This window comes from Paramisgurnus dabryanus, chromosome 24 (assembly GCF_030506205.2).
Source record: "Paramisgurnus dabryanus chromosome 24, PD_genome_1.1, whole genome shotgun sequence".
Classification (NCBI taxonomy): Eukaryota; Metazoa; Chordata; class Actinopteri; order Cypriniformes; family Cobitidae; genus Paramisgurnus; species Paramisgurnus dabryanus.
The window spans coordinates 9,207,720-9,231,412 of NC_133360.1; the positions used below are offsets into that span (position 1 = coordinate 9,207,720).

General features: G+C 39.7%; 1 protein-coding gene across 2 annotated transcripts in view; it reads right to left on the reverse strand.

Moving 5' to 3' along the window:
* Window positions 1-545: 545 nt before the first annotated feature.
* The window catches only part of cntnap5b (contactin associated protein family member 5b), a 70,829-nt gene continuing 47,681 nt past the window's right edge, over window positions 546-23,693 (reverse strand). The window contains exons 11-24 of one of the 2 annotated variants that reach the window (XM_065244624.2): window positions 19,538-19,644; window positions 16,886-17,005; window positions 15,694-15,894; window positions 11,983-12,139; window positions 11,657-11,784; window positions 11,375-11,545; window positions 7,924-8,142; window positions 7,481-7,720; window positions 6,378-6,602; window positions 4,253-4,386; window positions 3,956-4,043; window positions 3,450-3,653; window positions 3,314-3,367; window positions 546-3,227 (exon numbers count right to left, since the gene is read on the reverse strand). In XM_065244624.2, coding sequence (XP_065100696.1) covers window positions 3,025-3,227; window positions 3,314-3,367; window positions 3,450-3,653; window positions 3,956-4,043; window positions 4,253-4,386; window positions 6,378-6,602; window positions 7,481-7,720; window positions 7,924-8,142; window positions 11,375-11,545; window positions 11,657-11,784; window positions 11,983-12,139; window positions 15,694-15,894; window positions 16,886-17,005; window positions 19,538-19,644 — 2,251 coding nt within the window. In that variant the 3' untranslated portion in view covers window positions 546-3,024. Of the gene's footprint in view, window positions 3,228-3,313; window positions 3,377-3,449; window positions 3,654-3,955; window positions 4,044-4,252; window positions 4,387-6,377; window positions 6,603-7,480; window positions 7,721-7,923; window positions 8,143-11,374; window positions 11,546-11,656; window positions 11,785-11,982; window positions 12,140-15,693; window positions 15,895-16,885; window positions 17,006-19,537; window positions 19,645-23,693 lie in introns of both variants that reach the window. The other variant, XM_065244623.2, reaches the window with a different exon arrangement.

The window sequence follows — 23,693 nt, forward strand, 5'->3', positions numbered from 1 at the left end:
GACCATTAGCATTGCGCTAAAAAAATAACTAAAGATTTTGGATATTTTTCCTATTTAAAACTTGACGCGTCTGTAGTTACATCGTGTACTAAGACAGACAGAAAATTAAAAGTTGCGATTTTCTAAGCAGATATGGCTAGGAACTATACTCTCGTTCTGGCGTAATAATCAAGGACTTTGCTGATGTAAAATGGCTGCAGGAGGCGCAATGATATTACGCAGCAGCCAAAAATATTCCCCTAAGTACCTTTCAATAGCAGGGGACTATTTTTGGGCAGTGCGTAATATCACTACACCTGCGGCAGCCATTTTACATCAACAAAGTCCTTGATTATTACGTCTGTTTGTGAGTATAGTTCCTAGTCATATCTGGCTAGAAAATCACAACTTTTAATTTTCTGTCAGTCTTAATTCACGATGTAACTACAGAAGAGTCAAGTTTTAAATAGGAAAAATATCGATTTTTTTGTGCAATGCTAATGGTCTAATCAGATTCAATGGATTGTGCTAAGCTATGCTAAAAGTGCTAGCGCTAGACCCGGAGATCAGCTGAATAGATTCCAAAACGTTAATAATTAAATGTTTAACTCTAGGGGAGCATATTTTCAAAAAGTGGAGTGTTCCCAAAATAACCTTGGTTAATTTTCGTAAGGGTCATGACTGGATTTGTGAACTCACACTTTGTAGAAACGTCAACAACTGATGTTTCTTAAATATCCCATGAAATCAACGGCATAAGGTTTTGTGCATTTTAATCCATGTGTGGACTGATATACACACATATAAAATTAAACCAAAAACACTGATGACTCATCCTGCACTACACTGCATTTCGTCCAATCAAATCCTCCTTATATTATGATGCCCATTATTCAACTTCACTGGCCATTTTTAGTTTATCAAACACAATTTCATATTTTATAATGCATTGACAAACCATACTTATCTATTTCAGTCTGTACTGTGCTTTAAGAGACAAACATCATATCTCCAACTCCTCAGAGCTGTTGAAGTTGTTGGGAATAAGCTTCCTTGGCTTTGCGTCATTTTCAGAAGTATTAATATCTGAGCTGAGAGATTCACTACCTCTGTAATCTATTGAGAGAAACCGGTCGTTCCAGCTGGTGTTTATCTACGCCGAGATGGATTTAGCTGTACACCGGACTCGGTTCTGAGCCCAGGGCTGTTTGAAAGAGGATCCATCATCTCCGTGCCACTGCAGGAGTGACATTTACATAGATCACGGCTAGATAAATATCTAGCATTACTGATTCTTTGTCCCGACTCCACTGGAAATGACAAACGAGGGGGTTGGGTGGGGCGATGATTAGATAACGCCTTAAAGCTTCACACTGGGTATCATCGGAGGGATCTGTACATCTTGACCCTTTCACGTGCTATTCTGGTTTTTTTTTTTATTTTATCACGTTCAGTCCGGGAACCAATTATGTTTGGATTACATCTCTTGCCGGTATGTCAGCAAAGAGGAAATCATAATATGATCTAAGATGCATTTGAGGATCACACGGGAAAGGCCTTGCAACTTTTAACAGGATGTGAATGATATTTCGACTCCATTACTCGTGCAGAACGCAGTAAAGCATTAAAACCAGGAGCCAGCCAGAATAAATTCCCATTATTACAGTCTACAAGCGTATTGCGGGATGCTTGCACATTGCAACCCGATATTCATCGGTGATTAAACAAAAAACCTTGTTTTCATTTCTGCTCAGCCTGTGGTATACAGCAGTAAAATATGACACAAATGTAATTTACTGTATTGTTTTCTGGAATCATAGGGACATTATATTAGAGCCGTTGTGTAAATAGGATGTATTGTTGCATTTGCAACCTATTTACAACGTTTCTATCAACCAAGATTATAGGTTGACAGAAATGTTGCTTCTGCAGAAGACAAGGATATGCGCACATAGACCCTGATATTGAGTTTTTTTATATCATTAATGCCTACACGTTCAATAAACAAAGATATCCATGAGCGAGTTTAAATTCGATATAAAATCAAAAAAGATGTTATTTACTTAATAAATGTAGCTGGTTTCATTGAGTTATTATGATACATCAGTGCAAAAAATGGTGCGTCTTAAAACTGGCGAAAATAACATTACAATAACAAATCTCAATAGATTAAATAGACCCGCTCTACGTTACGTTTCACCGAATAAATCATCTATAATACTCATCTATATAATAAATGTCATCACTTCATTTAAAATTAGCTCACATTACAAAAACGAAAGACGTTGTGAATGCCATTTCATGTTGTCTTCAAATAAGGCAACATGAATGCGATAAAAAAAGAGGACGTGAAGGAGGCTCACTGGTAACATCACCCTCTTTATTTGCATCAGTACATCGAGTTCGCACTTCGTGTAGGATTAATAAAACACCAAAGCCGGTCGGATTTTCACGGCCCGCATACCGAGCGTTTGTTTGTCTGCCAGAGTGACTCGCTTGTCCGCGCAAACGCCTCTGTAATCTCTTTGTTGTGTGGTTAAATAATTAGCCCTAGAAGCAAAAGAGAGTCGCTCCAAACGTTTGTTTCTCCATCGTCAGCGGAGGGCTGAAGGCCATGTTTGTGTAAAGCTCCAGAGCTTTGAAGCCACCTGATCTTTTAACTCTGCCGAGTAAGACTCCGTTGAGGACGAAGCGAATCCGTTTATTTCCACCATAATCCCGCTTGCTTGTCGCAGATATCCGTCATCGTTTTTATGCGGCAATGTTATCCGGTCCTTGCCTCTGTTGCACGGGGGGTGTATTAGTTTCAGTACCAACATTCCCGATCCTCAATTCTGACCACCCGCCCTGCCTGGGAGCCTATTAAGGGCACTAATATCTGTAATAGTAATATCTATTCCCTGAATCCTGGATGCTATGAGAGTGGTTGGGAAGGTGAAGGGCACTGGCTGTGTCCACTTGGCTCAGTCGATTCCCACTTGCTGTCCGCAGAGTTGGCGTCACAGGCAGGGTCAGAGCGACTCAAGTGAAGTTTGATGTCACAGGTCAGATGAAATACTCTTTCCTGCTGTCTCTCATGGCGCTGTGTAAATCCAGCTCGGCCCGGTACCTGTGTTCTGGCCTGGGTTGGTGATCTTTCTCCTTGACCGTAGCCATCTGCCGGGTACGGTCGTGTCGATGGCGGTAGAGGAAGCGGGTCATCACGGCCACGGCGCAGAGGGTAATGAGAACTACTGCTGCTATCAAACCTGTCAAAGACAGAATAAATATTTGTTGATATAAATACTTATAAATGTGCTTTTAGGGCCCTTGAGGAGAAGGGTGCAGCTCGTACCTCCGATTACAGCCGAGTCATTTTGTCCAGCGTTTGGAAGATTTTTTCCAGTGTCTGCATGATCTGACAATAAAAAAAAGAGATTTCAAAATGGCCAATATCACCTCAAATTATTTTTTTAAAACTCTAAACCAACCTGATAAAGATCTGGATGAAGATTTATCCGCCAGCTCGCCACAGTTCGACTCGACCAGATTACCGAGGACGCTGACTAATGAGCTTCCTCGATTCAGAATGGCTGCCTTGAGGGGAGCCAAATGATTAAATTGAACCGACGAAAGACAGCCAATGAAACCTCTCGATCCGGCTTGAAGCACTTCCTCATCTAGACCAGCTCTGCCTATGGAGGAACAAGAAGATGGTACCTTAAATATGACAATTTTCTTAAAAATTGCAATTTAGTTATTAGTCGATAATATTTACCTTTATGTTTGCGCATCTGGCAGATGCTTTTATTCTCAATTACTTATTTATTTAATAATATTATTCCCCTATATATTGCAATTCAGTGTCAGCGTGCCCAAACTAAGGATTATTGACTATCAAACCATCTCAAGGTGGTCTAGCCTGTCGAATTAGCCAGTTAAGAAGGGATTTTTAACACCTACGGCTTTAATCTTGGAGTTTAATTAAACTGCCTACCTGTGACTTTCCCCAATGTCAAAGATCTTATCGTGACCAACTCTTTGTCCGTTGACAGGCTGTATTTTACACTGGTATCTCTATCAATCTGAGAAGAACAAGAAGGAGAAAGAGAGAGAGAGAGATGCATCAAGTTCAATATACTTTACTGTTGCGTGATTCTTCAAATACATTTTGTTGGCGTGGGGTGCAAATCTTTTTTATGCTTTTGATTTATAATACATTCTTGACACTGCGACTGCACAAATATTCGATGTTGATACACAAAACGAAGAATTGGATTTCTTCCCTGCTCACCTGAACATACATGTCCTTTCCCTCTCTATGGATCTGCACTCGATGGAGCTGTCCGTTGGCCAGGTTAACAGACGCTGGCGTGAAGACGTCCGGTTGTTTCTCCCTGTTCAGCCGATACCAGATCTGCAAACTCCCTGCCGGACCCAACGAGACGTGAGACGGACAGGCAATGTGCGACATGAGTGACAGAATCAAATAGCAAACACTCTCGGACGCCTAATTACGTTCCTCGCTGATGAGGGTAATTGCAGGCTTGACCGCTGTTGTGAAATATGACAATCGCATGAAAAGATGCTCCTCTCCAATCATCAACAACACCATTATCATCATCGCTGCGGTTATCACCCACAGCTTTAACGTAATCAAAGAACAGCCCTGATTGGCTGGGACCAGACTGTGATTTTCACGCACATGTCATTACGGGATGAAAATGTCAAAGGAAATTTAGGCATTCTGTATATTTCGTTCACAAGTTCAGGGTCACTTACTGTTAGATTTTTCAAAAAAAAATTTTTCCATCTATACTGTCTGTCTGTCAAAGTGTCTGTCCGTCTATCTATCTGTCTATCCGTCTATCCGTCTATCCGTCTATCTATCTATCTATCTATCTATCTATCTATCTATCTATCTATCTATCTATCTATCTATCTATCTATACCTTTCTGTCTGTATGTCTGTCTTTTTGGTCTGTCTGTCCATCCATACGTCCGTCCATCCATACATCCACCCATCCATCCATCCATCCATCTCTGTCTGTCTGTCTGTCTGTTTTTGTCTTTATATCCATCTGTCTGTCTGTTTGTCTGTCCGTATGTCTGTCTGTCTGTCTGTCTGTCTGTCCATCCATCCATATATCTATCTATCCATCCATCCATCTATCTCTGTCTGTTTTTGTCTTTATATCCATCTGTCTGTCCGTCTGTCTGTCTGTCTGTCTGTCCATCCATCTATCTATCAACAGTCTGTCTCTGTCTGTCCATCTGTCCATCTATCTATCTATCTATCTATCTATCTATCTATCTATCTATCTATCTATCTATCTATCTATCTATCTATCTATCTATCTATCTATCTATCTATCTATCTATCTATCTATCTTTGCCTTTCCATCTGTCTGTCTGTCCATCCATCCATCCATCTATCTATCTCTACCTTTCTGTCTTTCTGTTTTTGTCTTTATGTCCATCTGTCTGTCTGTTCGTCCATCCATCTATCTACAGTGTCTGTCTGTCATCTGTCTATCTATCTATCTCTGCATTTCTGTCTGTCTGTCCACCCATCCATCTATCTCTGTCTGTCTGTCTGTCTGTTTTTGTCTTTATGTCCATCTGTCTGTCTGTTTGTCTGTCCGTCTGTCTGTCTATCTACAGTGTCTGTCTGTCAATCTGTCTATCTATCTACAGTGTCTTTTTGTCTGTCCATTCATTCATCCATCCATCTATCTCTGCCTTTCTGTCTGTCTGTCCGTCCGCCCGTGCATCCGTCCATCCATCCATCTCTGTCTGTCTGTCTGTCTGTCTGTTTTTGTCTTTATGTCCATCTGTCTGTATGTTCATCCGTCTGTCTGTCTATCTATCTACAGTGTCTGTCTGTCCAGCTGTCTATCTATCTACAGTGTCTGGCTGTCCATCTGTCTATCTATCTACAGTATCTGTCTGTCTGTTCATCACTCCATATATCCATCCATCCATCCATCCATCCATCCATCCATCCATCCATCCATACATCCATACATCCATACATCTATCTATCTCCGTATGTCTATCTATCAACAGTCTGTCTCTATTTGTCTGTCTGTCAATCTGTCAATCTATCTGCAGTGTCTGTCTGTCCGTCCATCTATCTATCAACAGTGTCTGTCCGTCCATCCGTCTGTCCATCCATCCATCCATTCATCCATCTCCATATGTCTATCTATTTACAGTCTGCCTCTATCTGTCTGTCTGTCTGTCTATCTATCTACAGGATCTGTCTGTCTAATAGACATAATTCCTAAAGCTAGCCCTTATTTTACAGGAAAATATAAGAATATCTTTTTCATTCATGAAATCTAACCTATACAGGTAAGATCCACCCATATATTTATGCTTGAGATTTACATAAAAGAGAAAAATTATTTAGATACCGTTGTGTGCCAGAATAACAGCCATGTACTGCTGATGGTAGGTGTTGACGGTCAGAAGCATGGCGGGCGTCTGAGTCGTGAGGAAACTGAAGGCGACGCTCTCTCGCGAGTTGCTGTTCTGGGCGTAGATTGCAGAGGACTGCCGACTGTGGTTGCGCATCACGGAGAAAGGCTCCTGGAAGGTGTAGGTCACAGATGAGCCGCTTTCAAAGGACACGGAAACTTCTGCAAGGGAGAAAAACACAAAAGCGGGTGAGCACCGCCGGGCAGATCCGAGACAGCGATTGGCCTTGTTTTCTTTTCCCATTTGCATAGTAATGGGGTGTCGAACGCCAAGGACGCGAAATGGCCAGAGTCCAAAACTGAGGAAATGATTTAACTTTAAATGAATGCATAATTATGCTTGGACTTAAACTGACCCCTAGGCATCACGCGGTATTCATTTACTCATAATATTATCTGAACAGAAACACCATCCCTCTGGAGTCCAATAAAGCGAAGCCAAGTACACGCTCTCATTCACCGAGAATTGAATGGTTTGCTGTCTGGCATATCAGAGGATCAAATGTGATAAAGGGTGTATTGACGGAAGAAGGATTTAGCATTGAGCGTGATGGACATGGAGGGTCCGCTGGGATTGGTCAGGTTGAAGCTTATTGAGAAGAATTCATCCAAACAACAGTGGCTAGCGGCCACGGAGAAAGAAATGGCAGAATCGCTCTCGATATCTCATATTTTATCCTGCTCGGCTTTGATCAGGTGCGAATATAAGCCTGACGCTGTCTTCATAAATCAAGGCTACCAAGCTCTTAAACTTCTTGCTGGAACGCTCTTTGATATACCAGAGAGGCACGGTGAGTTAGCAAAGTTTAAATTGCTTTTGATGAGATACTGGACCTTTATCCCATACAATCGACAATAAGAAATTCTAAAAACGTGAAAAAAAAACAAAAGCACAACAATTTGATGAATAAGAAAAATGCCCCATGGTAACCAAAGCCAATCTGATCGTTCCTTATAAGCATGTGGGAAATAATTCCCCTTACTTAACAAAAATCTGTCTGACCAATAAAAAAACAACAAAGACATTTGTAATAATGTACCTTTCTTGCAGTTGGGTCCTCCGTAGGCCGAATGTGTGCAGTCACAAACGTAGCCGCTGCTTTTCTCTATACACTTTCCTCTGTTATGACACAAGCTGTTTTGGCTGCTGCAGTGTCCCGGGCAGCCTGAACTGACACCTGGAGTCATTTTAGCCCGTTCCTCGAGGTCAAGGGTCATCCCATTGATGTTAAATGACCTTATACATCCCAGAAACCCTCTTTGTCTTGAGGACGTGCCTCCTGGGGGTTAAATACAAAATATCTTCATACTTGACGAAATAACAAACCCCCCAAAGCATTTCTAAAACTAAGAAATAACTGCAAATCAATATTCTAATAATTTGCATACAAATCTTATTAACAACAACATCTGGGTGGCATTACACAGGTATTATTTCTCCGCTACCCACTGGCACAGAGCTGTCACTCGTGGATGTGCCTACCAATAAACAGCTGGCTGTTGAGCTGAAGGTGGGTGTGGCCTTCAAAAGGGGCTTCCAGGAAGCGCAAGGGCAGCTGGTCTACTTGCAGCGACGCCTCCTTCACGTTCCTCTCCGCTCGTACGTAATGCCACTGCTTGTCGTTCAGCGGCACGTGAGACTTTACCGTCAAGACCACAGGACCGTTTCCGACGTCAAACGTGAAGGTTACCACAGAGGGCGCTGTGGAATCGTATTGCAAAAGGAAAGAAGAACGTCCAAATGCAAAAAGTTTATTTAAGTGCTTTCATTTATTAGCGAACAAATATAGCGCTATTTCTAATATAATCATATTAACTAAATGTAACATATTAAAAACATTGTGAATAATGATAAAAATTCATAGGAATGCACAAATACAACATTTCAGTTCCGGTTCAATATTCGATTACTTACAAAGACATCTGCCGATACTAATAAGATACTGATAGTTTTGCTTTTAGTCCTCGTTTCAAATTATTACGTTAGAAGTGCATACAAACTTTAATTCTGTTGTCATTGTCACACAATTCAAAATGATCACATTGGCTGTTTCAAACTATTTGCCGATGTCCGAAAGTAAGAAAAATACCCATGACGATAACTATTATAGGCCAATATATCGGTGCCGATATATCCTTAATAATTAATAATAATTGGAATTAAACTTAATAATAAATATTAAATAATAATTTGAAATCCGACATCAAACGTGAAGGTCACCACAAAGGACACTGTGGGAATCGTATTGCAAAGGGAAAGAAGAACGTCAAAAAAGACCAAATGCAAAAGGAAAAAATTACTAGCAAATAAATGTAGTGCTATTTCTAATATATTCATGAGGATTTTGCTAGCTATATGTAACAACATTGTGAATAATGATAAAAATTCATAGGAATGCATCGATACATTATTTCAGTGCCTGTATGATATTTGATTACTTACAAAGACATCTGCCGATACTAATAGATACCGATAGTTTTGTTTTTATTTCTTGTTTCAAATTATTAAGTGCATACAAACTGCAATTCTGTTGTCATTGTCACACAATTCAAAATGATCACATTAGCTGTTTCAAACTATTTGCCGATGTCCAAAAGTACCCATGCTGTTAACAATTATAGGCCGATATATCGGTGCCGATATATGCTTCATAATTAATAATAATTGGAATTAAACTTAATAATAAATATTAAATAATAATTAGAAATTACTTTTGTTTCTTGTAAACAATTTTGTAAATATAAACAAAAATATAATATTTTCCTGGAAATTGTGTGTGACGCGCCAACACATTTTTGTGGACCATTTTAACCAATAAACTGACACACTTAGTATCATTTCACATACAACAACATCTGAACAGTCCTCTTCCTCCATACTTGTAAACATTGGAGTGGAAGTTTAGCGTATGTACGTCAGGCGTGACCTTTCGAAGTAAATACGTAATACATAAGGTCGCGCTGGTGCCTCACACGGCTAGTGCAGGAAAAGAAGTTGTGGTCTAAAAGCAGGGCTTAAAAACGAAAAAAATTATCAATCGTTTCACTCCGAGCAGAATCGATATTTTAACGTTTCCGTTTTTGCGTTCCTCATTGAACATTTACGTTCCGAAAACGGTTTACTTAGAAAAAATACCGGTTAATAACGTTATTTTAATTCAGGCTATACTTTAACAAAAGCATGCATACAGACTAATTTTCACACAAAAATAATAACATAACACATGATATAACTAAACTTCAACATTTCATTAATTGTTAAAACCACAAAAGAAATACCTGCATTCATTTTAAGTATAAACAGCTGAAAAAAACGACCCGTTTTCAACCATGTCTTTTACTGGTTGAAACCGCAGCATACTCTGCTGGATGTTTATGTTAAATGTGCCTCTGTAAGTTACCTCAGTGATTCCCGGCTACTGTACTTCTCCCCCACATCCTTCAATATTGCAGACAGACTTGTTAAGACTAACGAATAATAACAAAAAGGAATTTCTTGGTGGAGACCCATCTAAAAAGTAATTGACAGTGGTATAAGTCCCGTGGCTTTTTTGAGTTACAGTTTGCATCTTCATATTTCCAAGCAAGTTTTAACTTAAACATACCTCTGAACATTTGATGGGTAGCTTTGTGGTTATTTAAGACAAATGCTATCGGGCCGGAGACTCGATGACTGCTGCGCGGGCATTTCACTCACGCTATGTGTCAAAGTCACATGTTGTACTGTTCAAATCATGATTGGTCACTGATAAGTACAATATTAAAGAAAACGATAAAATAACGTTATTAACTGGTTAATGGTCATTTTAAATAAACGTTTCTGTTCAGAACGATTAAAATTGATTTCGTTTTAGTTTTCGTTTTTGTTCCTGTTAAAATTTCGTTCGTTTCCGGTTTTCGTTTTCGTTCCTTGAACCGGTTCAGAGCCCTGTCTAAAAGTGCATATTTTTTATTTTTCTTGCCAAAAATGACAATCTTTTTGCTAGATAAGACTCTTATGCCTTGGATGGGATCATTTAGTGGCCTTTAAAACCGAAATTTTAAATTGCATTGAAACTGTAAACTGTTGATGTCTATTAAAGTCTATTAAATTGAGAAAAATCTGGAATGTTTTTCTCAGAAAACTTTCTTCTCGACTGAACAAAGAAAGACATAAACATCTTGGGTGACATGGGGGTGAGTAAATTATCAAGAAGTGGAGTAATCCTTTAAGTTAAATCTTGCTGTTTGAATTAAAAAATAAGTTAAAGTCCAGCACATGTAACTCTGCCCTATGTGATTGTGAAGGTGAGTCGAGCCCTTTCAATTTTCATGTTTACGGTGTAATCATCTCTTTTATATGCACGAGCCGTGTACAGGGAACATTTGATGGAAAAATAGCCTTTGTAATTGCTGAAAAAAAATGAAAAGATGAAGGCAGGCAGAGGGATGAAGATGAACGGCCTCGCTGAACCGTGTACAGTAATTACACAGCAGACGATTTCAGAGGCGACCGAATACAGCGGCACTGTTGAGTAAAACTGCTTTTTTAAATGAAATTGGCTGCATCCTTCTACTGTTTTTGAGTGAAAACTAATGCTGTGCTATTAAATAGGAGCACGCTTTATGATTTTATTTGCACACTTAGGCATTAACTAGGCGTATGGTCTGAGCGAATGAATCTGAATGATGTGTTGGGTCTGGATTCACACTTAAGGGGCAATTTACTAAAATGAATTACATTGCATTGTTTTAGCATCAGAATCATTTACGCAATTGAGGTTCATGTTCATGGCACACAATTGTTTGAAATTTGTTAAAGGAAATTGTGTTAGTGTAGCTCATCCGGTAGTGCATTATGTTAGGAGCACAAAAGTAAATGGAACACACATGTAAGTTGTTTTGAATGAAGGTGTCTGCCGAATTCATAAATGTAATGTAATGTAGGTGCGTACCACTGAGCTCCAGTCTGATGAAGTCTTTCACGCCCAGGTTCTCCAGGAGGACTCCTGAAGGTGCCGTTGTTTTGAAATAGAGCGAGATGTCGGCGCTCAGCTCGGCCTGGAGCGTCGGGAAGTGCAGGTATGAGGACTCCTGGTAGAAGGAGGCAGAATTCCACAGGAACCCTGAGATCACAGGAGATTCAATTAAATGAAATCTGAATCTTCTTATCTCAATATTTAATGATCACTCTGGATTTAGGAGTCTCATGACTCTAGGCTTAAAGCCTTACGTACTATCACCGTAGCATTGGAGAGATCCCACCCTGTAGATCGCTTCTGACCCCGTACGATTTGTGTCGCCCACCAAGATCTCGGTCACTGGTAAGTGTTCTTTGTAGGACAGAATTCCTGTGTCATTTTCCCTGTTGAGAAAAAAACAACAGCTGTTTTAATACCGGGTTTATGTGGCTGGTCACCTGCCACCATGGTTTTTCTTAACACAAACATTTGCTAAGATGATATCGATAGAAAATAAGTGTAAACATAGGATCACAATAACTAAAAACTGAAAGCGCACGGATGCTTGAAAATAAGATTGACCCATACGAGAATGTGTGTACCATGAGCTACGGTCAGCGTCGCAATTGCAGAAATGGTTCATGTCGATGCAGTTCTCATCCAGACTGCAGGCGCATTGCTGGACCCCGGGGAGAAATCCACCCCAGTACGTCCTTCTCTCGCCTGCCCGATCCAGCCACCAGGACAAGGGCGTCCCATCTGAAGCAAATAACAACATATTTCTTCATTTGCCAATGAAGGTGACATACACCACAACTCAAGTACAGAAGATATTCAAATATCGATCCATCATGATATTTACTATTGTAATGCAACAACTCATATTGGGTAATGAGTCAATATTAGAGATTCATAAAAGATAGACAGATAGACTTACAAACAGACAGATAAATAGCAATCAGACACAAACAGACAGACAGACATGTAGACAGATGGGGCACAGGTAGATGGTTAGGTGGTTAGCAGAGAGACACGTAGACAGTTAGATAGACAGACAGACAGACAGACATATAGATCAAAGACAGACAGTTGGGGGACAAGTAGATAGTTGGGTACATAGCAGACAAACAGACAGACAGAAACAGCCAGACAGATAAACAGATAGAAAGACAGGTAGACAGACAGATAGAACAGACATATGAGGATGGACAGACAGACAGATAGCAGACAGACTTAGAGAGAAGACAGAAAGAAAGACAGGTAGACAGACGGGGGACAAGTAGATAGTAAGGTAGATAGCAGACAGACAGATAGATAGACAGAAAGACAAAGACAGCGAGACAGACAGTTAGACAAATGGGGACAAGTAGATGGGTAGATAGCAGACAGGCAGGCAGATAGATAGATAGACAGACAGACAGACAGATATATAGCAGACAGAAAGACAAAGACAGACAGTTGGGGGACAAGTACATAGCAGACAGACAGACAGATAGCAGACAGACTTAAAGAGAAGACAGGCAGAAAGACAGGTAGACAGATGGGGGACAAGTAGATAGTTAGGTAGATAGCAGACAGACAGATAGATAGCCAGACAGATAGCAGACAGAAAGACAAAGACAGCGAGACAGACAGTTAGACAAATGGGGACAAGAAGATGGGTAGATAGCAGGCAGGCAGGCAGATAGACAGACAGACAGACAGACAGACAGACAGACAGACAGATATATAGCAGACAGAAAGACAAAGACAGACAGTTGTGGGACAAGTACATAGCAGACAGACAGACAGACAGACAGACAGACAGATAGATAGCAGACAGACTTAAAGAGAAGACAGGCAGAAAGACAGGTAGACAGACGGGGGACAAGTAGATAGTTAGGTAGATAGCAGACAGACAGATAGATAGCCAGACAGATAGCAGACAGAAAGACAAAGACAGCGAGACAGACAGTTAGACAAATGGGGACAAGAAGATGGGTAGATAGCAGGCAGGCAGGCAGATAGACAGACAGACAGACAGACAGACAGACAGTTATATAGCAGACAGAAAGACAAAGACAGACAGTTGTGGGACAAGTACATAGCAGACAGACAGACAGACAGACAGACAGATAGATAGCAGACAGACTTAAAGAGAAGACAGGCAGAAAGACAGGTAGACAGACGGGGGACAAGTAGATAGTTAGGTAGATAGCAGACAGACAGATAGATAGCCAGACAGATAGCAGACAGAAAGACAAAGACAGCAAAACAGACAGTTAGACAGATGGGGACAAGTAGATGGGTAGATAGCAGACAGACAGGCAGGCAAGCAGATATATATATATGGATGGATGGATGGATGGATGGATGGATGGATAGATAGACAGACAGCAGGTGGACAGACAGACAGATAGATAGCAGACAGATGGACAGACAGACTTAGAGAGAAGACAGACAGACAGACAGGTAGATGGGGAATGGATGGATGGATAGATAGATTGAAATTGATAGATAGACAAACAGACAGACAGATAGACAGACAGACAATAGACAGATAGAGAGGTAGACAGACATACAGGTAGATAAGGAGATATATAGATAACAGACAGATATACACAAGCAGATAGCAGGTAGACAGACAGACAAAGAGAGTGATGGATGGACAGACAGACAGACATATAGATAGAAAACACACAGACAGGTAGGCAGATAGCAGACAGACATACAAAAACAGAGAGACAGACAGTTAGACAGATGGGGACAAGTAGATGGGTAGATAGCAGACAAACAGACAGATAGATAGATAGATAGATAGATAGATAGATAGATAGATAGATAGACAGACAGACAGCAGATGGACAGACAGACATATAGATAGCAGACAGATGGACAGACAGAGAGAAGACAGACAGGCAGACAGGTAGATGGGGAATGGGTGGATGGATGCATAGATTGAAATTGATAGATAGACAAACAGACAGAAAGACAGTCAGACAGACAATAGACAGATAGAGAGGTAGACAGACATACAGGTAGATAGGGAGATATATAGATAGCAGAAAGATATACACAAGCAGATAGCAGGTAGACAGACAGACAAAGAGAGTGATGGATGGACAGACAGACATATAGATAAAAAACACACAGACAGGTAGGCAGTTAGCAGACAGACATACACAAACAGATAGCAGGTAGACAGACAAACAGACTGATAGCTGACAGACAGGCAGACCTTTACACTACAGTACTTAGAATCTAAAATGTTAAAAAATACATTTGAGAACATTAAAAAAAGCTAAATGTATGATTTTGGCAGTGTACAATGTTAGATTTGGCATTTGGCTTTTCTCAGAGGTTAACACAAGTGAAAAGACATTCCCAGCAGATTCAGAGACTCTTCTACTCATACATTTAGCATTTACTGCACATCTTGTATTACTGCAGAGGAAATCTGGACAATTGTATTTTTGCGCTAAAGACACCAAAGTGCTACAATCTGGACCCTAGCTCAAATCTCATTATGCAAATTCTCTGTACCCGGCACGAGCTGATGAGCAATTTCAAGCAACGCCTAGTTCATAAATGTCACAGTTTTCCATCAATTAATATTTTAATTGGATTGTGGTCAAGTCAGATGATAGATCTGAATTAAGACCACTTAAGGTTTATCATCCAATGAGGTGGGGCGTTTTAATCGAAAACACAGGCTCGAAGGACACAGATAGACTCTTCAGATACTGAACACTGATGAGTGAAGCTTTTCTTGCAAGGAAAGAATTATCGGGAAATATCAAGCAGCACTTTATATTACGTTAGGTCATTGAACATTATTGGATTACATTATATCCTGCCTAACAAATCATTGCTTAAAGGTGCACTGTGAAACTTTCAGCAGGATCTCTTTGCAGAAATGCAATATAATATACATAACTCTATTATCAATACCTTACATAATGAATTATTACATTTTTATCTAAATATAACGCGTTTCCCCTTACATGTAAGTCACCATTTTGCACCACAATGTTTCTACAGTAGCCCTAAATGGACAAACTACTCTACAGAGCGCATTTTGTCACTACGTTGTCTCAGACGACAACATGTTTGTCCTGTGGCGTGGCTACCGTAGCTTCTCTATGCGTTTCGAAAGGGAGGGGTGAGCTGGATTGAGCAGCTGGTTGCAATTCGCAATCTCACAGCTAGATGCCGCTAAAATCTACACACAGCACCTTTAAAGTCTCAGTAAACAGGAAGTCGCGATCGACTTTACTTCTGTATTGTGATGTATTTATGAGCAAATACATAAAGTAAATGTAAGTAATACCAACCCCATGTGTTGAAGAGGCGGGACTTTCTACACAGATACATCACTTCCTGTTGGCACTGTTCAGACCTGGCCACGAGCGTGCGGAGCTGCTCCAGAGTCGCGCTGTAGTTTAGCGTCCTCACGTGAGGCTTCTGGGGCGACGACCCTTGAACTCGTACCATCTCTGTGCTGTTGTGCTTAACTACGGTCCAAACCTTGTCATCTACAAACCAAACCCACACAAACATGCATTTATATGGGAACATGCAATAGGTGAATAATTGCAATTAGCTTTAAAAAAAAAAAAAGGTGTGTAACAATACTCCCAAACCCATGTGAAAGTTGATTCTCGGCACGCACCGGCATGCAAACTCCCCAAAACTGGGTTTATATTTACCCACCCTGTGTTGGCATGTGCCAGGTGTTCAAGTACTCTACATCATGGGGCACGGCTTACTAAAGTTTGTGTGCCAGTTCAAATGTGTGTAAAGAGGAGAGCAATGCTTTATTACAATTCTGCAGAACATATTTCAAGAAAAAAGTCACATGTATAACAGCCTGACAAAACAGACCCAGCCCTGGTTTCCCTGTACCGTCTTTCTCCACCACGGGGACACGGACAGCGCTGGCAGAGAGCGCAACATCCATCAGCGATCGGACAAGTTCATGGTCTGATTAATGATTCGGCCTTCGCGAGGACTCGAGCGAATTTCCCTCTGGCCAAAACTTCCTTTGAACAATTCAACAACCCTGTGCCTTCAAGAACTCTCAAACCACAAATAATAAGAAAATATAGACTCGCAGGTCCTGCGTGTGGTTTCCACGCCATTAGCGGCGCCAAATGGAACTGCGGAAATAATGACAGCTTTCCAGACAGGTTTCCCATAAGTTTCTACTGCTCATGCCATGTTTTGAAAGAGCCAAAGTGTTGAGGCTTTTTTTGCACATGAAGGTGGAAAAAAATAATTCTAGGTGATAAAATGCCCAAGTGAAAAATCTGTTGATTGTTTACTTCCTAAAATGAGTGAAAATATATCTATGTGTGACCCTGTCTGTGAAATCCAGGCTAAAGTCTCATAATCGAATAAAGAAATTTGTAGCATCAAAGTTTGATTTCGATCAACGACATGATTCAATATTAAAGATATCAAGGTTATATTTCACTGAATGTTCTTTACATTATGTAGGATGATTATTTTCCAATGAGGTCTCACCGGTTATGTTGCAGTAAACGACGGTGGATTTAAGCGGTCCACTTCCATCAGGATCGATGGAGAAGAAGCCCGAGGCACTTCCTGTAAGCCTGTGGGCTTCACAGGAGGGTTCAAAGATGGCTGATGGAAAAAAGCAACAAGCATGTCAAGTGAGTTCATGTTCAGCCTCATCCTATGGTAAATAAAAATGAGTTTGTAGAACACACCGTTTTATTTGCTTCACGTTTTTAAAAGAATGACTATGATTACAATAAAAACAGTACTTTTTATTTCTCATAAAATGTACATACACAAATTTCCTGCATTCATTCTTCTGTGAGATAAACCGATAAACAAGCCTGTGAAATTGTACAAAGACTATAACAAAAAAATTATACTATAATTTTAAGTTTAAAGAATTTAAGATAAAGAATTTAAAATTTAAAGTCTTAGACTTAAACATTTGATAGTTAATTTATTCATTTATTTCCATTTCTTTCTTTTGCTACCACACACATATATTTATGCTTTATTTGTTAAAATTAAATAAATCCTGTCAGGATCCTGCCAGATCCTTGTTTGTATTTAGATCTAGTTCAACATGGCAGGGTTCTGACAGTACAATGTTTCATGTGGCAGATACGTGGTTTTAGTATTGGTTTATTCTGACCACGCATTTTCCGGGTCTTGTCACTTTTTCCCCGATCCCTTACTTGTGATTCTTTTCAGGTGTGTGTCATTTAGTTTTCCCTATTTGAAGTCCTTGTGTTTGGTGTCTTGTACGGGTTCGTTTTGTCCTGTGTGAGTACGTTGTCATAAAGATCTAGTCCAGTTTATGTTTGATCATCGTGAAGTTTTGTGTAGTTTAGTGTATTTAGTGTTTACTCTGTTTTGTTTGCCCCCTCGTGGGTTTTGTTTTCCTGTTTTTACCCTGTTTCGTCAATAAAGTCCTGTATTGTCTATTCACGTCTGCACTTGGGTTCATTCATCGTCCGATTCCTAACACATCCGTTATATTAGTTAAACTTGGCGTAGTGATATGGAACTGTAATGTGGTATACAGACCCGGAACTACTTCTTAGGTGTGCGTTTACTAAAAAATAATGCACACCCGTAGAACACTTGTCAATCAATCAGAATGAAGCATTTAACAGCCCTGTGGTATAAATGTATTTATATAATTAGCATTACTAAAGGAATATTCCACTTTTATTAAAAAAATTTAATGTCTTGAAACACCATAGTTTTTCAATATTTTACTATGTTCTTACCTCAACTTAGACGAATTAATACATACCTATCTTTATTCAATGCGTACACTTATCTTTGTACAGCGCGTCATGAATGTGTTAGCATTTAGCCTAGCCCCATTCATTCCTTAGGATCCAAACAGGGATGAATTTAGAAGCCACCAAACACTTTCATATTTTCCCTATTTAAAGACATGAATAGTTACACTAGTAAGTGTGGTGGCACAAAATAAAATGTGGCAATTTTTAAACGGATAAAAATGAGCGCTTAGTTTGCAGCACTTCGACATCGGGCGCAGTATTATTGACGGTAAGTTTGAGCAAGAGGGGGAGTAGTCAGAGTGATGATGTTACTGAGCGCCAAGGTCAAAGTGCTGCAAACTAAGTGCTCTTCGGCCATACAATATAGTTCTCATTTTTATCTGCTTTAAAAATCGCCACGTTTTATATTGTGCCACCATACTTACTCGTGTAACTACTCATGTAACAGTCTTTAAATAGAGAAAACATGGAAGTGTTTGGTGGCTTCTAAATTCATCCCTGTTTGGATCCTAAGGAATGAATTGGGCTAGGCTAAATGCTAACACATTCACAACGGGTGAATGATTAAGTGTACGCATTGAAAAAGAAAGGCATGTATAAATTTGTCTAATCTGAGGTAAAAACATAGTATAATAATGAAAAATGGTGGTGTTTTCCTTGAATAGACTTTTTTAGACCTCAACAGTTTCAATGCATTTTAAAATTGCAATCTCAACGAAGCTTCAAATGGCTCTAAATGATCCCAACCGAGGGATAAGGGTAATTTTCGGCAATAAAAATTAAAATGTGTACTTTCTTGTCTTGCACTAGCCGTGTGACGCACCAGCGTGACCTTACGTATATTACATAATCACGTCGAAAGGTCATGCATGACAAATGCCGACTACCACTCCAGTGTTTAAAAAAGTGGAGAAAGAGGACCGTTCCGACATTGTTGCATGTGGAATGATACCAATTAATGTCTATGTGTCAGTTTATTGTTTAAAGTGGTCCGCAGGTGTGCATTTCACATATGTGACGCGTGACCTTTCGACGTGATTATGCAATATGTAAGGTCATGCTGGTGCGTCACGGCTAGTGCAAGACGAGAAGTTGTGTTTTAAAAGTACATATTTTTTGCAGAAAATCACAATTGTTTCACTAGATAAGACCCTTTATGCCTCGTTTGGGATCTTTTAGAGCCCTTTGAAGCTCCGTTGAAACTGCAATTTTAAACTGCATTGAAACTGCAAACTGGTTGGGGTCCAATTAAATCTATTAAATTAAGAAAATCTTGGAATATTTTCCTCAAAAAACTTCTTTTTTGCAAGTTTGTAGCTATTAAAAACGTAAACGATGTTCTCAAGCACTGTTTTTGATGTAATTGCGACCGTTTGCTTACAGTTATGACAGGTGGCTCCCGTGTACCCGGTTCCCGAGCAGTCGCAGAAGAACGTGTTCCAGGACTGAGAGCATTCCCCCTCATGTTCGCAGTAGCTGGGAAGACATCTGAGGAAAAAATACGACCCAGAAACTTCACCGTACTTACAGAGACGGAGGCAAATAAATTACAGAATTACACAAATCACGTAAAATGGCACACAGCGACATACGGTACAATATCAAGCCGTAATCCGTTCTGTGCTCAGGGGGGAATGTGAAGTAAGGACGTGGCATCAATCAATAAGCACAAGTGACTATTAGGAAATAGATGGGTGAGTCTGAAAGCTCACGAAGAAGGATGCATCAATTCTGCGACGGGCTGAATACGCACTCAAGGATGAGAACGCTACTGAAAGATTGAGATTGTGATGAAGACCGGAACCGAAAACTCTTTCTCTATTTCTTCCAAACATCTAGCTTTTTGTCAAGCAGGTACAGTGACTGTTGAAATGATTGACGACTTTGTGTATGCGCCGTTGAGGTTATTAACCGTCTACAAATTCAATTTCTCATAACAAATGGGGTATTTATTGTTTAATCTCTCTCATCGTCAGGTAAACACGTAAAAAAGTTTAATGAATCCTTAGCGGCAAACAAATGACTTCAAAAGGGAACCACAGATGATTTTCTTTTTCCAGAAACACATGCACGGATGCTTTCGAAAATAAGAAACTATTTAATGCGAGGCATATGCTAAATACCTGCATGTAAAAATGCTAATTGAAACCGCAACACGGTGGGCTCCCTTGCTAAAACCATCTGGGTATGCATTTAGCTGTAAAATGACAACCTCGAAACGTTGTCGAATCGGAAAGGTGCGTTAATGTTGAAATAGTGCCTGTCACTAGAGAAAATGTAATCATTAAAACGACTTGTCATATGCTGTACAAAAACGAACTTGGAGGAAGTTTACGATGCGTGATGCAACCTTGATTTATTTAGAAAAGAGGGCGAACAAAAGATCAGGATAATGAGAAGTAGAAAACACAGCTGTCAGACGCCGTCACGACAAATAACTCATCTTCACGTAGCGTGAGATGAGAAAAACGAGTAGGGGAATGACAGTCGCCTCGCATCGTGAACCCCAGGATTGCAAGCGTGTCTGAAATCCGACGAAGGTCGACACTAAATCGAATGAAACAGCCCCACCCCCCAAAAAACGTTTGAATACTTCTTTAATTGTGTCATTTCTGCAACGTTAAGCACTAGAGGGCATTATTTTGGAAAAAGGTTAAGAGGTACATAATCTAAGAAGCTGGTGGTGCGATATCGCAAATCTTCATTCAACCAGAGAGCGGTGTGTGATTAAACATTCACTTTCTCCTTCTCATTTCAGGGCATGCTTAATTCTGAGCAGCAGGGCATTGTGGGTAAAAATGACTCATATGTTTGGATCCATCCACAAATGGGTTCACACCCACAGGCGCTATCCAGGGCAACGGGAGGAGGATTGTTGGCGGGAGAAGTGGCGCCTTGGCCTAGTGGCCGCTGTCCAAATCTCCATCGATCTTCCTGGACGTATCAAACCGCAGTCAGCTGGTGAGCACAGGGACTTGGGGCTCAGCTATAGGTTAGACAATGCGATAAAGAGACGAGCAGACAGAACAATAGCGAGATCCCCACCAGATATGAAGCGAGGAAGATAGGTAAGGCTAGGTCTCCAGGAATGATTTAGGACGGCGATCAAAGGTCACTAGAGCGAGGACTTGTTCTAGAGGACAGCCAAAATACACGAAAGGCATCGGCTGTCTTCATTTACGGCGGTTGATAAGCTTTATTGAACCGAAAACAGAAGCCCGCATTTTACAGCTTTGGTGCTCAACCCGTGCCTTGCGAGCCTCATGTGGCTCACTAATGACACCGTGACGGATCGCAGGCTCATTTCGCGCCCAAATCGTTTTTTAACACGTTTTTGCCTCAGATTGATAGTCATAATGACAGTGTTTTGTACCATTAAAGTGCCTCGACCCCGAGCTCTGCTAAAAGACCAATCGGAATAAACGTCACTACATAGCTGCGAATAGAAAGTAACCATCATGCTTTAACTTAAGACGCTGCTTATCAACCAATCAAAAATGACTAGTTAGCCATGGCTAAATTTCATTTCGACACAGGTAGGAAGAAACCCTTGGGTGACATCACACTGTACTGTTAAATACGGTATAGGGGTTTCGGTAATGGTCCCGTCTGTACAATTAAGTTAAGGTTGGTTTGGTTCTGGTCAAAAGAGCGTCTGAAATACTGTTTGACAAGCAGGCATCAGACCGAGAGGGTTGTGGAGATGCGCCTGGAAATGACTTTTCCCCCTGGAGCGTTCACAGCACGTTGGCACAGCTACAATCACAATTCATCCACACGCCGGCTCTGCCAGCAGTCATCTGCCCGGGTGCCAGGCATGAGAATTTGCCCTGTGAGGAATGCGCCGCACGCTGCCAGAAAGATCTGCAGAGACGGGACTGACGGAGATAAAATTTACAATCTCTCTCACTGCCTGCCTCTCTCTCTCTCTCTCTCTCTCTCTCTCTCTCTCTCCTCTTCTATGTCGTTAACTCTCTCATCCACACAAGGCTGTTTTACTTGACTTTTACCTCAACAGTCTTTCTGTTTATTTGTTTAATGCTCTTACTCTAATCTGATTATAGCTCCGTGTCATTTTTGCTTGTTTTAGTTTATTTGTTTTTCTCTTTTATTTATTGTTTGTTTATTTTTAATTTTATTTAAGCTTTTTTAGTTTCTTTTGTTTATTCTTTTTTGTTTGCTCTTTCTTTTGTCTGCATATTTTATTTCATTTGCTTGTATTCCTTCCTTCTTTCTTTCTTTATTTCCTTCTTTCCCTCACCCTTTCTTACTGTTTCTCTTTCTTCCCTTTTTCTTTCTTTCCCTGATTTGTTCTTTCTTTCTTTCTTTCTTTCTTTCTTTCTTTCTTTCTTTCTTTCTTTTATCACTCGTTTGTTCTTTGATTTTTCCTATATTTTTCTTTCTTTCCTTCCTTCCTTTTTTCTTTCTTTATTTCCTTCTTTCTCTCAACCTTTCTTACTGTTTCCCATTCTTTCTTTCTTTCTTTCTTTCTTTCTTTCTTTCTTTCTTTCTTTCACTCATTTGTTCTTTCATTCTTTCTTTTATCACTCGTTTGTTTATTGATTCCTCCTTTCTTTTTCTTTCTTTTCTACTTTTTTTCACCCATTTGTTCTTTCATTCCTTTTTCCTTCCTTTCTTTTTCTTTCTTTCTTTCTTTCTTTCTTTCGCTGATTTGGTCTTTCATTCTTTCTTTCTTTCTTTCTTTTATCACTTGTTTGTTCTTTGATTTTTCCTATATTTTTCTTTCTTCCCTTCCTTCCTTTTTTCTTTGTTTATTTCCTTCTTTCTCTCAACCTTTCTTGCTGTTTCCCATTCTTTCGTTCTTTCTTTCACTCATTTGTTCTTTCATTCTTTCTTTTATCACTCGTTTGTTTTTTGATTCCTCCTTTCTTTTTCTTTCTTTTCTACTTTCTTTCACCCATTTGTTCTTTCATTCCTTTTTCCTTCCTTTCTTTTTCTTTCTTTCTTTCTTTCTTTCTTTCTTTCACTGATTTGGTCTTTCATTCTTTCTTTCTTTCTTTCTTTTATCACTCATTTGTTCTTTGATTTTTCCTATCTTTTTCTTTCTTTTTTCCTTCCTTCCTTTTTTCTTTCCTTATTTCCTTCTTTCTCTCAACCTTTCTTACTGTTTCCCATTCTTTCTTTCTATCTTTCTTTCTTTCTTTCTTTCTTTCTTTCACTCATTTGTTCTTTCATTCTTTCTTTTATCACTTAGTTTGTTTTTTGATTCCTCCTTTCTTTTTCTTTCTTTCTTTCTTTCTTTCACTGATTTGGTCTTTCATTATTTCTTTTATCACTTGGTTTTTCTTTTTTTCATTCTTTCGTTTTCTTTCTCTTTTCTGTCTCTCAGCCTTTCTTTCTGTTTATTATTCTTTCTTTCTTTCTTTCTTTCTTTCTTTCTTTCTTTCTTTCATTCTTTATTGCTTTCTTTTCTGTCTCTTAACCTCTTTTGCTTTTTTTGTTTGTGTGTTCTCTCGTTCTTTTCTTTTGTTCATTCTTTTTCTTTCTCTTATCCTATCTTTTTCTTCCACTCATTT